Genomic DNA, 15,822 nt, shown 5'->3' with positions numbered 1-15,822 from the left:
AATGGAGGGATCCTCTCGCCAGCTGGATCCTTGGATCCCCTAACCATACTCGGAGCCCACAACTCCCACTCCCCATGGGTTACTGCTGCGTAGCACTGCTACCTGCTAGAACCCATTCGGTCCTCATCTCTGACCCCTGTATGTCTTCCATAGTTGGACCCCAAGTGCGAAGAATTTGTCCCAGGCATGCCAATATGCCTTGCTCCTGTCAACCCATACAGTGAAATCCACTATCCCAACTGCTGGTGATACACCTTGACATAGCTCGGAGTTTGGGCACCCTCTTGTAGACGAAGTCTACCATCCACCATCCCTTAGGCACCTGTAGCGCCTCATATTGTCTCGCCAAAAGTGCATCATGCAACTCCCTTGCAAACACCTCCCTAAGCGTGAGCCCAAGGGTGGAACATATGCTACCTCGAAAATCAACCACTTGATCCCTAAGCTTGTATCCACCCTAGGGTGGGCCTCCCATGTCCTACCCCCTGAACGAAGAGCATCATGGGGCAACAACAAAGTGCTCTATGAATGTAAGCAACACTAGAGGATGATGGTTGGGTAGGTCCCCTCTCTCTGCCTTGAATTTGCTGACAACCTCCTCGAAGCCTTGTCTCTGCTAAACATGGTGTTCCCAGATGCTCAACCATGTCCTCATTGTCCCTAGTGAGTTGCATCCAATGGTACACCTCATGTCCCTGTCCATTAGTCTCCTTGGAGGCAACGCTCCAAGAGCCCGTTGTGCCAGATCATCTGCCACTACATACCACCTAGTACCACTGCACTCCTCGACATGCTATTGTACGCCGCAACCTATCCCTGTACACCACTGGATAGCCCCGGCTACGACTATACCATCCTGTACCGTCCTGTATCCCGCTTGTGTCTCTGCACCTGTCACTCGCGTGTACTCAATGCAATGTGAGACACTCCACTACACAGTCCAACATGCTATAACACACCCCAATGCCCATCTGCAGACCACAGCTCAACGCTAGATGCTATTACACATCCCTAGATGTGATGGTATAAAGTTGTGTCCATATGCATCGGCCCACACCTAACTGGTGTCATCATCTCAGTTGTCGCATCACCATACTCTCTGATGAGTGGATCTCCCCTCCACATCCTCCCTAGGAGATCCAAGAAGTGAATCTCCCTAGGTATTGGTAGCGATGCCACCACTGCTCTGCTCCTCTGTGCCCATTGTGCTCCTCACAAATGTGAAGAATCCTCGGCTCCATACAACGCACTATTTGGTGGCCTACCAATGCCACCTCCTTTGACAAGCTCCTACCAGAGTATGTTGATCATCTTGTGATCCCAAGTACAACCGTCATACCAAGACAACCCAAGGAGTCTGCCCATAAACTGGTTGGCCATGGGTGATGACTGAAACTCCCCTAGCAAATGTGTGCGCTCAACCGCTAGGTCAACTATACCGCCAAGGTCATAATCAACCGATATATCTGGGAAATGATAGGTAGTCCCACCTGGATCCCAATGCCAGTCTGGGCTTCTGGTATCCCTAGTGCCTGGAAACTCCCCCTGGGCTTCACCTAGGTCCACTACCATCTCCCTATCCCACTCCACCGGGTACCAACTTAGAATCTCTCGCCATCCAACCCCAAGAGGGGGATCGAATGTACGAACTCCCATACACAGAACAAGTCCCCCATCTCGAGGATGTTGTACCCTACGCAACTCACGTCGCCCCATCTCATCATCCTGGTCAGAACATAAAATATGTCGAGGTGACTCTGCCTCTCCCTCTCTAATGTGTAGAGGCAACCTACTAGTGCTACCAGCCCCATCTATTTATGTCTGAAGGGGACTACCATCTGAAAGTATGACAACTCTGTTGGCTGCTGATGCATCTGATTGCTCCTCATCGATCGTCGACTCCAAGGATGGTTGCTCATCCTCCACCGTGGGCTCAACATGAGCCACTAAGTGCCCCTCCACAAATAGCTCATCATGCATAACATCCTCAACAATCAGCAATAGGAAGCTATTGTTTGGAAACGCTGTCACAGATCTGGATGCCTTTGTACCTATCGGCTCCTCATCAACGGTTGATATGTCTCTTGACACCTCATCAACCTATTGTGCGCTGCTATCACCTGAAAACTCAGCATGGCCCTGGACACCTCATCCATGGATCCCTCAACAAAGAACAACGCCTCATCTATGGGTGGCACTTCATCAACAGATGATCCTCTAAGTGTATGCTCTACTCGCTCCACTAGGGAGTCAACCGGAGAAACCAAAGGGATCTTCAACAAGTACACTTGACACATCGGCACGCTCCTCACACTTCTGTGTGCCCACAATCTCATGCTCAACCTCCTCCTCAAGCTCTTGATATCTGAAGCAAAGACTCCACCATTGAAAGCGCTCCCTGGTCTCACCCTCTAACTGTCCCTGATTCTGTTACTTTCCCCACATGATATAGATGGTTGCACCACCACGACCTGTGCGCCTCTAGTGTCTCTGCTATAAGGGTGAGGATGGGTTGGTCTGTCACACTCCTCAACCGGGCCAACCTCTCATTGTCCCAATGGATTCCACCCCTGAATTTCTGCATACTGAATTCCCTTCAGCGATGGGTTTGTCTATGGTTTCACCCATCACTGTGCATTCATACCCAATTTTCCCATGTTCATGTTGGCTTTTTGGTAGCATCGAATGTGCTCTAAGTCTCAAATTTTGCAGGGAGGCTTGGGCACATGTATTCCAAAGAACCCAGAAAGCGTTCTGGGAAATTTCACCCGAAGACAGTTTTATTAAAATAATTAATTAATTTTAATGGGACCCTAAGTCTAAACTTAGGCAAATAAAATAATTAATAAGTATTAATCTAACTGTGGGTGTAACTCCTAGAAGAAGACGAGGATCAAGCAAAAATGATCTTAGCCCTTGATTAATTTCTAATCTGGGCCGTTGAATGTCAACGAGGAGATTATTTGAGGAGGCTTGAGGGTCATTTAGAAGACACACAGAGTGAGTTCAGAAGTTCGATTTTATGAAGCAGAGAAGGTGTCGGGAGAATATCGATAGTGAGTTTGTGCAGTGAGGGGTAGGGATAGTTGGGTTGGAGTATCTTCTCCAGAGCCCAAGATACGTAGCAGAGAGGCAGAGAGAGACCAGAAGGAGGCATCGCAAGACCCAGGAGGGGTTGACGCTGAGCCAGAAGGGTTCACGCAAAGGTTGACGCTGAGCCAGAAGGGTTCACGCAAAGGTTGACACTGAGCCAGAAGGGCTCGCGCAGAAGCAATGCAGTTCTCCAAGCAAAAGTCCGAGTTTGCTGAGGGAGCTAACATCTTTGAGTCGGGAGGGTTGGAAACTACTCCAGAAGGCAAATCAATCCCTAGTTGAGCAGATGCAGAGCCTTAGAAGCTGATGCTGGGCCCGCGCAATGGCAATGCAGAAATAGTCGGGGACACATTGGTTCATTTGCCGGGTCAATTGGATCTTGCCGAGTAGAGTGAGGCAATCTCACAAATTTCTTCTGCCAGTTGTATTTCTCTGTAACTGGATTGTCGGGAGGGCATCCATAGTTGTATTCAGAAAACCACTGCACAATGCATAATAATAAAAACCCTCAGAGCTGCTGCACTGGTTTTCCCGCATTGGGTTTTTCCAGGGACATTTGTCCAAAAAATACTGTCATTTGTGTTGTATATTATTTGGGCATATATTATTTAATAGGTGTGGGCTGCAGTGTATTAGCTTTGATATTTGTTGTAGGAAGCAATAAATAATTTGTTTTAGTAATTAACAAATAGGAGAAGTTTAATTAGTTGTTGTAGTAGGGATTCTGATTTGCAGAATTTTCACATTGGCTACCCACAATTGGGCCAAGATCAAGGCTCTGATACCACTTTAATGTTCCAATTTAAATTTACAGCTAATAACAGACACGTGAACTAGGCTATAGCAAATAAAATCACAATTAAGCATGCACCATCAAAAACACCAAGAAACTGGGTGAATAAGCTGAGCCATTTTATTAATTCTGGTATAAATGGGAGTACAATAATAAGGAACAAGTGCACTTGGGCTTGCGTAAGCAAGTTGAAGCAAACCCAAGGTGAGAAAGATGCTCCTAGGAGTAGAAATTTTGTCCCCCAAACTACTTTTGCGCTGCCCAGAAATTGTGCCATTGCTGCTACCTGAGAATGGTTTGAATCCCCTGCTGGAATGGTGGTCGGTTTGCCCTGAAATTGCTGCTGTAGCTTCCTCTTAATTTTCCCCATAGGACCCAGAAAAGAATTGGTCCCAATCCTTCAAACCAGAAAACCCACAAAATGGAGCAAATTACTAGCAGCTGTTGGCTGGAAAGAGATGCTAGAGTGCTCAGAAAATTCAGCCAAATTAATCTTGGCCTCTTCTCAATAAACCCAGAAAAACGAGAAAGGGTTGGGCCTAATTCCAGACTTCCAAAATTGATCCCAAAAATAAAAGGGGGAAGCTTATTTTCTAGATCCATTTTGATACAAACATGAACATTCGGTTGACATTGTGCTTTAGGATCGAAATACATTTACGCTAATGAGGATATTTTGGTTAGGATTGCCTGTTGTCTTTTACCATGTGTCATCTCCATTGACATGTATTCGGCATGCTTAGAAATGTAATTGAAATTTTTCTCTAATCCAGCGACACTCATTGGAATGGTATAATAAAATCAAGGTTATGTTTCTAATAAATCTGTATTACTGTGTAGGGTGTAATACATAAGTGAAATTTTTCTATGAAATGTAGTTCCATCTCCTTAAACACGTTTTCATTTCTTTTTGGCAACTATGTGTTGTTTAATTCTCATAGTTGAGGCTCTCAATGAAATTTTTTGCACCAAGTTATATGGTGATTGTTTTGGCATTCAGGTGGATTCTTTCATGGCATCAATGATTTGACTTATGGAGTCAACATAGGACAGATACGCTGGCTTGGCATTCTTCAGGTCTTATGGTAGCATGTCTTTGAATTGTGATTAATTTTTTAACTACTTTTTGCATATTTAATTTTGATACATCCCTGCTCAGAAAATATCTCTGTCTACAGTGTAATTCTGGGTTTATGAATTAAAATTTCAGAGTGGACTTTCTTCGTAAAAACAGTTTGATTGAAATAGTGCTGTAGGTGACTGATTAAATATTTCATGCCCAGAACAATTTTTCTTTTTGTTTTGCATCATTAAGCTTCAATTCAACACAGAATTTGACAATGAAAGAAACACACTGTTGATATAATATAATGAAAGTTGAAACCCATGGGAAAACGTCTTTCTTATTAAGAATTGAGCATACAGAGAGGAGTTTAGAAAGGTGGAACCTGGTAATTGTTAGTAGTCCTGTGTTACATCCAAATAAACATATCAGCTCTTCAAACATCTCGTCCCAGCCATTAGTTAAGGAGATATTGCCCAGAAATTTGCACGCTGGTCCAGATCTACAAGAATGACCCTTTCACCACCAGCTAACCAAAAATAATACTGCCCAGAAATGGCACGCTGTCCAGAAGTGGCGCTACAGCAGCATATGCATACCAAAGAAGTCTTGTCCCTTTAAATGCTGATTCTGGAAGTTATAATCAGGAGCAGGAAAGGGGACTCGCTCTTTGAGCCTCCCACAGTGCTAAATCCAAGGTTGTTGACTAGTACACGGCCCAGAAAAGAATTTAGAGTGTGGTTTTGACTTAGAAAGGCAGTATCCTTATTGTGTTCAAATCTGCTGCCAATATACAACCCCAAGCACGTCCAGCAATTGAAGGAAGTGACCACAGCCTGAGTTAAATGAGGAATACAACACCTGTAAGCCCAAAACTCGTCCTTGGAAGGAAATACGACCCAGCAGTTGGAAATGCATTCAATCACCAAAGGAATTAACTGGACTCCCTGTAATGCCCCTTCCTAAAATAATTTTCTTCAAGTTTATTTCCACAATTTTGGCATTTTTGGTGACTATGGGATCCATGAATTTTTGGAGTAAGACTTAGGAAAAAGGGAGGCCAAAATCTTTTTGCTAGTGGAGCGTGGGGGCCACACTCATTTGTAAAACGCACCTGCTTAGAAGGAAATTCGAATTGCCAAGGAAGGGGGTCTAAAAGCTTGTTGGAGGGGCCCACATGGGAAAGGCAGCTCAAAAATTATAAATAGTAGAAGCTCAACAACTTTTGGGGTCTTTTTGTCAATCATACTTTCTATTGTTGCTCAGGCTGCTTAGCCGGGTCACAGTGCTCTTTAGCACAGAGTTTTCCAAGGGGAGAAATCACCCTTCTTTCGGTGGACTACGAGTGCCACCATAGGGAGGTAAAATTGTGCCAAGTTGGAGAAGAGTTAGGAGGGATTCAGAGCTAAACATACAGCCTTTCTCTCAGCCAGTTCGTATTTCAGGGGGACGCAGGAGGGAATCACACTTTGCTCATTTCAGCTATCTTCCAGGTGGTGTTTGCCGTGAGAAATTTAGCATAGAAGCTCTAGGGGAAGATCAAGCTAATTGATGAGTTTTGGGGCAGAAGGTTGCTGATTGGAGGTAGTACAAATTTTTACATCCAGGGCGTGCGCAATAGCCGTTTTCTGGGCACATGTGGGAGTTTGAGGGAAGTGCTTGGGAGCTGGGTTTTGCCGGGAGAATTAAGAAGAACTTTGGGGTGGTGAAACACAACATTTTGGGAGTGATGGGAGGGATTTTTCAGGGAGTTCGCAGACAGGGGATATTTCCATCTAGTTGAGGAGGACATGGTAATTGGGGCCGAATTTCGGGGGTCAGAACCAGACCAAACCCCTTCTAGGTTTAGGTGGGTTTTTTGAGAAGAGCTTGGGGCTAATTTTGCGTAATTTTCTAAGCACCAGAGATGGGATTTTTAGCAAACAGTGCAGTTTTCTGGGGCAGCGCAGCGCATCATTGGAGCAACTCATTCTCTCATCCGGGCATTCTATTTTATAACCTGGGTCTTGTCAAGCTTGCCATTGAGGCAAGCCTAGGTGCACTCCTTCCATACCATTGTATTCTTGCTCCATATATTTAATAAAATGGCTCAGCTGGATGGCATTTTTGGAGTTTCTATGGGTATTTATTGAATTTTCTGAATTTTTGTGTTGCATGTACTATTTTGCTTTGCAAATCACTGTTTTTCTAAAACAGGAACATTACACTCCCCTTCTTTGTGCCTCCACAAAGTGCAGGACCCCGCCAATAAATTACAGTGGAAATCGTGCTCTGCCTTTATCACTCCAAATTCAGTCACGCAAGCCTCTGTCATTCTAATTCTTTAAAAAGAAATCTGAACTGGCCCCCACCATAAAGTATGCAGCACTCTCAATAATTCGTGGGTCCCATGAAACTGGAGTATTTACTGATATTAAATTGCCTTTGACTCTTAATTCACCGTGATACCTTCAGCTTGTCATAGGAAATAGGAAAATGCAATATAAGGATATAAATAACTGAAAGAAAGCTTGAATACCTCAATACTTCTCAGAAATGTCGTTTTCCATTAAAGCTCTACAGTGAAACCTGAGTGATTTCACTCTCACATCTAGACTAGGGGGTCTCATTGCAACACCGAAGTCTGCTATGGCAGGTAGGGCTCCGAAGCCCTCAACTTTCTCTTCCAACTCTCTGCAAGAGCTCTCTCTTAAAACTCACACAATGCACGAATGCAGAGAGTCTCTTCAATTTCCTTCTTTAATGAGTTTAGGATTGTATTTTCATCTTCACCTTCCCTCTTCTCTCTCTTTTTTTTTTCTTTTTTTTTATTAAATTCACTTTTATAGTCACTTAATGTTAAATTATGGTATGTTCTATGTTTAGAGCAGTTTACTTGTTTTTCTTATTATTATCCATAGATTAGCAATCACATGTACATTAAGTAAAGTGCAGATAGAACATTTAAACGATCAATAGAAAACAAGCCAAGACAAGAGACACAAGATGTGGCGGCTAGCCAGGGACAAACCCCAATATGGGGAAACCCTTTGATCAAATCTTCTTTTATCTTCAATAGTTTAGCAGAGAGAAATAGTACAAAAATCTGATTTATATCAGCAGCAACAAACCGTAGTTCAGCCCTAAATTAGGGCAGTCAATATCTGTCAAACCGGAGGTCAGATCACCTTGATTCCTGTGCCAAAAATTGCGGCCTTCCAAGGAGAATCAACCTCACCAAACTCACAGTCAAAGAGGAGTCCACGCTGGTCGCTGGTCAAAGTTCCTAGAGCTTCAGCCCTAGAAATCTGCGTCCTTTTTCCACATGTGTGAGAGAGAGAGCCTTTCTGTGCAGGAGAGAGAAGAGACTCTTTTCTGCGCATGAGGGAGAGAGATATGTGATGAGAAGTGAGTGTCCAAATGAGGAGGAGGCATCCTGTATTTATATCCAAACGTTGAAGATGAATAGATGTGTTTGTTGGGCATCTGAGCCTACATAAGTTGCTGGCTGACTTTGACAGTTTGTCCATAATCAAAATAAATTCATATCTCCATAAATACTTATTGGAATCGGATGATCTTTAGATCAATCCTACACCTGTCGACGAGAGGAATCTAGGAAAAATTTTATTAGCCATGAATAAGGTGACCCACATGGAGTTTGGCCCTAGTTGCCAATTTTAACACTCCCTCTCAACTAGGGAGAACTCCATCTGCAATTTGTCTGATTGTCGCTACTATTCATCCATCAAATGCACTGCCTTGTACAGCTTGACCCCTGCTCTGTCTGCTTTGCTCTGCTCTGTTCTGCTCTGCTTTGCTCGAACTATGAAGAAGAAGTGATCGAGGATGTATCATACCATCCTTCGCTGACCCGAAGTCAGTCTGGAGTGTGTACCACTTTCACTGGTCCCAGACCAGTATCATACCATCCTCTACTGACCCGAAGTCAGTTTCATAGGGTGTAATACTCTCACTAGTCCCAGACCAGTATCATTGATCCGAGATCAATGGAGGTCATCCTAGCATAGGGAGTACGGTAGATACAACGATGCATCCATCGATAGAACTACTATGGTCCCTATCCTCATTTCCATGCTCATTGATCAGATGAGAGGTACTTCCCATGAGTCCCAGACTGCATGGGTACGATGCCTCGACAGGAGAACTAATCATCCTGTCCACAGGAGAACAAATCATCCTGTCCAGTGGATGCCATGGAGAACTAATCATCCTGGCTTATAGGAGAACGAATCATCCTGTTCCACAGTTGCCATGGAGAACGAATCATTTTGGCCCACAGGAGAAATAATCATCCTGTTCCATAGTCGCCACGGGGCCTCACAGGGGAAGGTTGAACCTTTTACCCTGCACAAAGTGCACCAACAGGGGATGGTGAGTCACCCTGTGGTCATATGTCGCTCGAAGAAGTACCCCGCGCCCCCCTGGAGCTCCCAGAGCTCAGTACATCATACTTGACTCTCACAAGAGGGTCTCTGAACGACACCAAGTCGTTCTTGGAAATTTAGGAATTTGACCTTTCCTAGGGGCTTTGTTAGAATGTCGACGACCTGTTCATCTATACGGATATGTTGGAGCCTTATTGCTCCTCGCTGCACTATATCTCGAATATAGTGGTACTTGATATCGATATGCTTGGAGTGATCATGAAATACAGGATTTTCTGATAAACGGATCCTGCTCTGGTTGTCACATAGAATCACGGTGGTATCCAATGTAAATCCAAACAGCTCACTGAAGAGCTTTCGCAACCAGACTGTCTCACAAGAGGCCATGCTAGCAGCAATGTATTCTCAGTTCTGTCTCGGCAGTGCTCAAACCGACTTCTGCGTCCTGCTCATCCAGGATATCGAGGCAGATCCCAAAGAGAAACAACACCCGGAGGTTCGGTCCTCCACATTCCCTGCCCAATCAGCATCAGTATACCCAAGTAGTCTCACATTTCCAACAGTGTATCTTAATCCATGAGTGATTGTGCCACGAAGATATTTAGCAGATTCTTGGCACCAATCCAATGTGAGTGGCGAGGCTCAACCATATGTTGACTCGAAGTGTTGACTGCAAAGCATATATCCGGACGGGAGTTCACCAAGAACATTAATGCTTCGACGCGCTGTCGATACTCGGTAGCATTTCGTAAAACAGGTCCGACAACACTACTGCTTAACTTCTTAAAATTAAGCTCCATCAGGGTAGTTACGGGCTTGCAGTCCACCATGCCAAATCTTTCCAGTATCTTCACCACATACTTTCCTTGAGATATGAAAATCTCCCCTGGTTTCTGCCAGACTTCGAGTCCTAGGAAATAGTGCATGAGTCCTAGGTCTTTCATCTCGAATTTATAAGCCAGCTCCCTCTTACATTTGTGAATGAGAGGGTCTGCACCTGTTAGAAAGAGGTCGTCAACATAAACGTAGTATGAGAGGCTTGTCATCTATAACCTTAAAGTAAAGGTTAGGGTCGGCTTCACTTCTAGTGAATCGCAACTTCATCAAATAGCTATCGATTCTCTCATACCATGCTCGGGGTGCTTGCTTTAGCCCATAGAGGGCCTTTTTCAACCTGCACACATGAGATTCTCGATCATAAATTTCAAATCTTTCGGGTTGCTCCACATAGACCTCCTCTTTGATCGAACCATATAAGAATGCAGTCTTGACATCCATCTGATGTAGGTTCCATCCTTGTGAAGCAGCAAGGGCTATGATCGAGTGGATTGTGGTATATCGGGCAATAGGTGCAAATATCTCGTCATAGTCTATACCTTCCTTCTGGGAGAAGCCACGAGCGACAAAACGAGCCTTATATTTTTCAGTACTTCCATCAGCTACATGCTTTATCTTGTAAAGCCATTTTGAAGTGACAACTATCTTGTCCTGGGGTCTGGGGACCACATTCCAGACATCGTTCTTCATAATAGACTCATATTCTTCGGTCATATCATCCTTCCATACTTGATGCTTGACGACATCTGTGAATGATGAAGGCTCATTTTGGATGATCGTGCTCATGATTGTCAGGTATCCCTGATACTTGTTCGCCTTCTTACTTTCACGGAAGGTTCCTTGGGGAGCTGTGTGTCCTTCAACATCATCAAGTGTCCCCCTAAGCCATGAAGGCCTTTTCCTTGAAGAGGAAGGCTCAGGCGGTGGAGGATCAATAGGATCCAAGGGTTCTTCCACATCGGGCATTGTCTCATCTTCTTTTTCCTTCGGTTCCCTGGTGTCAGCTTCTAGAGAGCTCCTCAAAGTAGGAAGATTGTCCACCTTGCTAAGGGCCATATCATTGTCAAAGGTGACATCATGACTAATCTCGACTTCCCTTTGACCAGCTACATAGATTCTATAGGCCTTAGTGTTTTCACTATAGCTCACAAAGATTCCTTTCTTTCCAGATGCACCCAATTTATTCCTTTTCTCTTTCGATACATGAAAATATACAGGGCTTCCAAAAAATTCTAAAATGAGATACGTCAGGTTTCTTACCGGTGAACATTTCTTCAGGAGTTTTGGAACCCAATGCTTGATGAGGGCATTGATTTTGTACATATACGGCGGTGTTTACAGCTTCGGCCCATAGGAACTTCAGAAGTCTTTGATCATGGAGCATAGCACTGACAACTTCCACAATCGTACGATTCTTCCTTTCTGCCACACCATTCTGCTCAAGAGTATATGGTGTAGTGGTTTCCCTCTTAATGCCAGCCTCTTTGCAAAAGTCATGAAACTCATTGGATTCATATTCAGTCCCATTATTAGTCCTTAGGATCTTGATCTTCTTTTCGGTTTGATTCTTGATCAAGGCTTTGAAGTGTCGAAACCAGGAGAACACTTCATCCTTCTTTTTCAAGAAATATATCCAAGTCTTGCGAGAATAATCATCTGTAAAGGTGAGGTAATATAAATATCCTCCCAAGGAGTTCACGGGCATTATATCGGATATGTCTGAGTGAACCAACTGCAATATATCGGAGGTCTTTCTTTGGCTTGAGGGGAATGGTCCCCTTTTGAGCTTTCCTTCGGCACATCCTGGACATACACCTTCTTGGTCTAATCTGAACTCGGACATCTCGGTTACCATTTCTCTTACATTAGGGAGAGCTTTATAATGAAGGTGAGCAAATCTCTGATGCCATGGTTTGGACTAAAGAGATGTGTCACAAGACATGACACCCAACGGGCTTCCTCCGACCTGATATAATGAATCAAGTCGAAACCCAAGAGTAAAAGCATCTTTAAAGTTCTTTTTCCATACACGTACCTTGCCATCGCTGAAAGCCACCTTGTAGCCTTTGTCTTCCATTGCTGAAATGGACAACAGGTTCTTTTTGAGATGAGGTACATATAATACATCTTGTAAGTGGATGGTATTACCTTGATTTAATTGAAGAGTGACATTTCCTACGCCTTTCACGGGATATTTTGAATTGTCTCCAAGAACAATTTCCAGGTTGGTTTCTTTCTCTACCAGATTATAGAGAGCTTCTTTGTAACCAGTGAAGTGCCTTGAGGCACCACTATCAATAAGCCAATTTCCTAGCGAGTCCGGGGGAGTAGTGGTAGATAGAGCAGCTGGTAGATAATATTCATCTTGCTTATTATTAATGGTGTTAGATTCATACCTGGAATTTCTTGCCTTCTTGAATGGTTGTCCTCTTCCTTGATTTCCAACACTCCTTTTACCTCGGCCATTTGACCTGCCATTACTTTGATTGCCTTGAGAGGGATTTTGTTCATCATCCCAGTGTGAGTCCCTTTTATCAAGACACTCCCTTGCATAATGACCTGGTTTATTGCAATGGTAACATCGTTCTTTTCGTCCACCCTTTGGTCCATCCTTTCCTTTGGATTTAGCCTCAGAATTGTTTCTTCTTTTAGCATGAGAAGAAAAGGCAGCAGGATGACCTTTAAGTGTGGGCATTTCCTGTTCTTCCATCCTTGCTTCTTCTTGAATGCATCTGGCCATTAATTCCTCAAATCCAGGAATTATATTATTGTTGAGGAGAGTAGTGCTGAATATATACCCTTCAAATGGTAGTCCTCCAAGAGTTGTGAGTGCCATTTCCCTGTCAGGAATTACTTCCCCAATAGATAGGAGATCGTTCTTGATCTCGGCGATCCTTAAGAAATATGCTTGCATATTTTCATCTTTGCCCCCCTTCATTTCCTTCAGCTTATTTCTAAGAAACGGGACTTGATTTGCATCATTAACTTTAAATAAACTCACCAGTCTATCATAGATTTCCTTGGAGGTGTTTAGCTAAGAAACATAGACCACCAAGCACTTGTCGATGGAGTCCCGGATGATCTTCTTTGCTTTGACTTCTCCCTTGGTCCATTTTTTCTTGGCAACAGCAGATGCATTTGATGGAGGCTCAACAACTCCGCCTCTCACATGGTCCAACACTTCTTGTTCTTCTAATGTTAGATCGAGAGACATCTTCCATCCGTGGTAGTCAGACTTCTCACAGAGTTTTGTCTTTAGCAGGGAAGTGTGTTGAGGACCCCATAGTTTCTTTTAGATAGCCTTGCCAACCTTCTCTTCGGTGATTGCTCTTGCTCTTGCTTGGGCTTTGTCTTCACCTCAGCTCTGATACCATGTTAAATTATGGTATGTTCTATGCTTAGAGCAGTTTACTTGTTTTTCTTATTATTATCCACAGATTAGCAATCACATGTACATTAAGTAAAGTGCAGATAGAACATTTAAACGATGAACAACAAACAAGCCAAGACAAGAGACACAAGATGTGGCGGCTAATCAGGGACAAACCCTAATATGGGGAAACCCTTTGATCAATTCTTCTTTTATCTTCAATAATTCAGCATAGAGAAATAGTACAAAACTCTGATTTATATCAGCAGCAACAAACCCTAGATCAGCCCTAAACTAGGGCAATCAATATCTGTCAAATTGGAGGTCAGATCACCTTGATTCCTGTGCCAAAAATTGTGGCCTTCCAAGGAGAATCAGCCACACCAAATTCACAGTCAAAGAGGAGTCCACGCTGGTCAATGCTGGTCAAAGTTCCTTTCTGCAGCTTCAGCCCTAGAAATTTGCGTCCTTTTTCCACATGTGTGAGAGAGAGAGAGCCTTTCTGCGCAGGAGAGAGAAGAGACTCTTTTCTGCTGAGTAATTCGATCCACCTGTCAATTCTGCTGCAATCTTGAAGCAAACACTCTCCCGGGCTCCTCCTCATACCAGGCCCAAACTCCCTTGATTCCTCAACCTCCAAGTGTTCTTCCTCTAAGCACTACGCAATCCCTACACTGCTGAATCCTCCCCACAAACCTGCACTCTCACTACTGGAACGAACTAAAATGGATGGAACTCCCTCCTTGGGTTGGTGCTCGAAGTACACCGAATCTAGGGTTGAGATTTCTGCTTGAAACACTGGTGTGCTAAACAACACAGACTTGGCTTCAGCTCAAGCATGCTATGTCAAAGACGATTTTTCTCAAGATGAATGAATTCCAAAATGAATGCCTTTCCTTCCTTTTTGTCAAGCTGCCTCCAACTTGCTCATGTGGGCCCAACTCGAATTCCTCCCACCGAATTTCCTCCAATGCATGCGTACTTCTCATGTGGGCAACAAGCTTCCATGGTGGGCCCCACGCTCCACTAAGGGCTCGATATTTCCCTTCCATCTCTAATGTTTGGGGGTTTCTTTAATCATAAATCAACGTGGGGCCTGTAAACGGACATTTCCTAAGTGCAAACTGTGAAAATTCCACAACTAAGAATCCCTACTGCATCAAACTGATGTTACCTCTCCTACTTGTTAATCCATACAAATTTTTTACTATGTTTTATTGTAAATATCGAAGTAAATACTACAGCAACCTTCACTTAATTAAATTATAAGCGGAAACAAGATACTGAGCAAGAAATAAAATACAACACAATAGACACCGTTATTTTTGGACAAATGTCCCTGGAAAAACCCAATGCGGAAAACCGGTGCAGCAGTTCTAAAGGTTTATTATAATCAAGCAGTAGCGAATTTTGAATACATCTTTGAATACCTCACAGGGTTATTCAGTTATAGAGAGAAATACTGGCAAAAAGAATTGTGAGGTTACCTCACGCTATCATTGAGAAAATCCCGGCTGATTCGGATACTAAATGAATGGCCTCTGGCAGGCCCTACATTGCTTTACGTAGTCCTCACGTAGTCTCTGTGTCAACCTCCCTAGGCTCTGCGTCACTCAGTCTGCTGATCAATTTGCTGCTTGGAGTCTCTGCTCAACGTCTCGGTCTCACACCCCGGCTCTGGGCTTCTGAAACTGACTCTCCTCAGCAAAATCTCAGACTCTCTCTCACCCTCTGCGCTGCCCTTTGTGGCCTTGCGTCAGCCTCTGCGTATGGACTACTGGATCACTTTGCACCTCTCTTCGCTAGTGATTCTCCGACTGAGAAAATCTCTCTCTCCAGATGCTATCCCTTTCCCTCAACTGCAAGAAATCTACTTGACTAGAATCCCCCCTGAGAACTTCTCACTTCAGAAATTCGATATCTTGATCTCTTGGTGTGTTTTCCAAATGACCCTTAAGCCCCATCTTATATCTTCCTGTTGGACAACCAACGACCTAGATTAACTCCTAATCAAAGGCTTAGATTGTTTTGACTTGCTCTCCGTTTTTTTCTAAAAGTTTCATCCCGATTAGATTAATACCCATTAATATTTTAATTTTCCTAAGTTTAGACTTAGGAACTCCATTAAAAATATTAATTATTCTAATATAATCGTCTCTGTGTGGAATTTCCCAAAACGGTTTTTAGGTTCTTTGGAGTGCATGTGCCTAAGCCTTCCTGCAAAATTTGAGGCCTAGAGCACATCCGATACTACCCCAAATCAACACTCCCTCTTAGC

General features: G+C 43.7%; 1 protein-coding gene across 2 annotated transcripts in view; it reads left to right on the top strand.

Annotated features, from left to right (window-relative positions):
- LOC149142210 (uncharacterized) overlaps positions 1–15,822 on the top strand; it is a 402,089-nt gene that overhangs the window by 109,217 nt on the left and 277,050 nt on the right. For both annotated transcript variants that reach the window (XM_089452873.1, XM_089452872.1), the window contains exon 4: positions 4,887–4,963. In XM_089452873.1, coding sequence (XP_089308999.1) covers positions 4,887–4,963 — 77 coding nt within the window. The remainder of the gene's footprint in view (positions 1–4,886; positions 4,964–15,822) is intronic.

Source organism: Pinus tabuliformis, chromosome X, assembly GCF_031772625.1.
Source record: "Pinus tabuliformis cultivar Carrire ecotype Pingquan chromosome X, CPIR1, whole genome shotgun sequence".
Classification (NCBI taxonomy): Eukaryota; Viridiplantae; Streptophyta; class Pinopsida; order Pinales; family Pinaceae; genus Pinus; species Pinus tabuliformis.
This window is presented reverse-complemented; position numbering and strand designations above follow the sequence as displayed.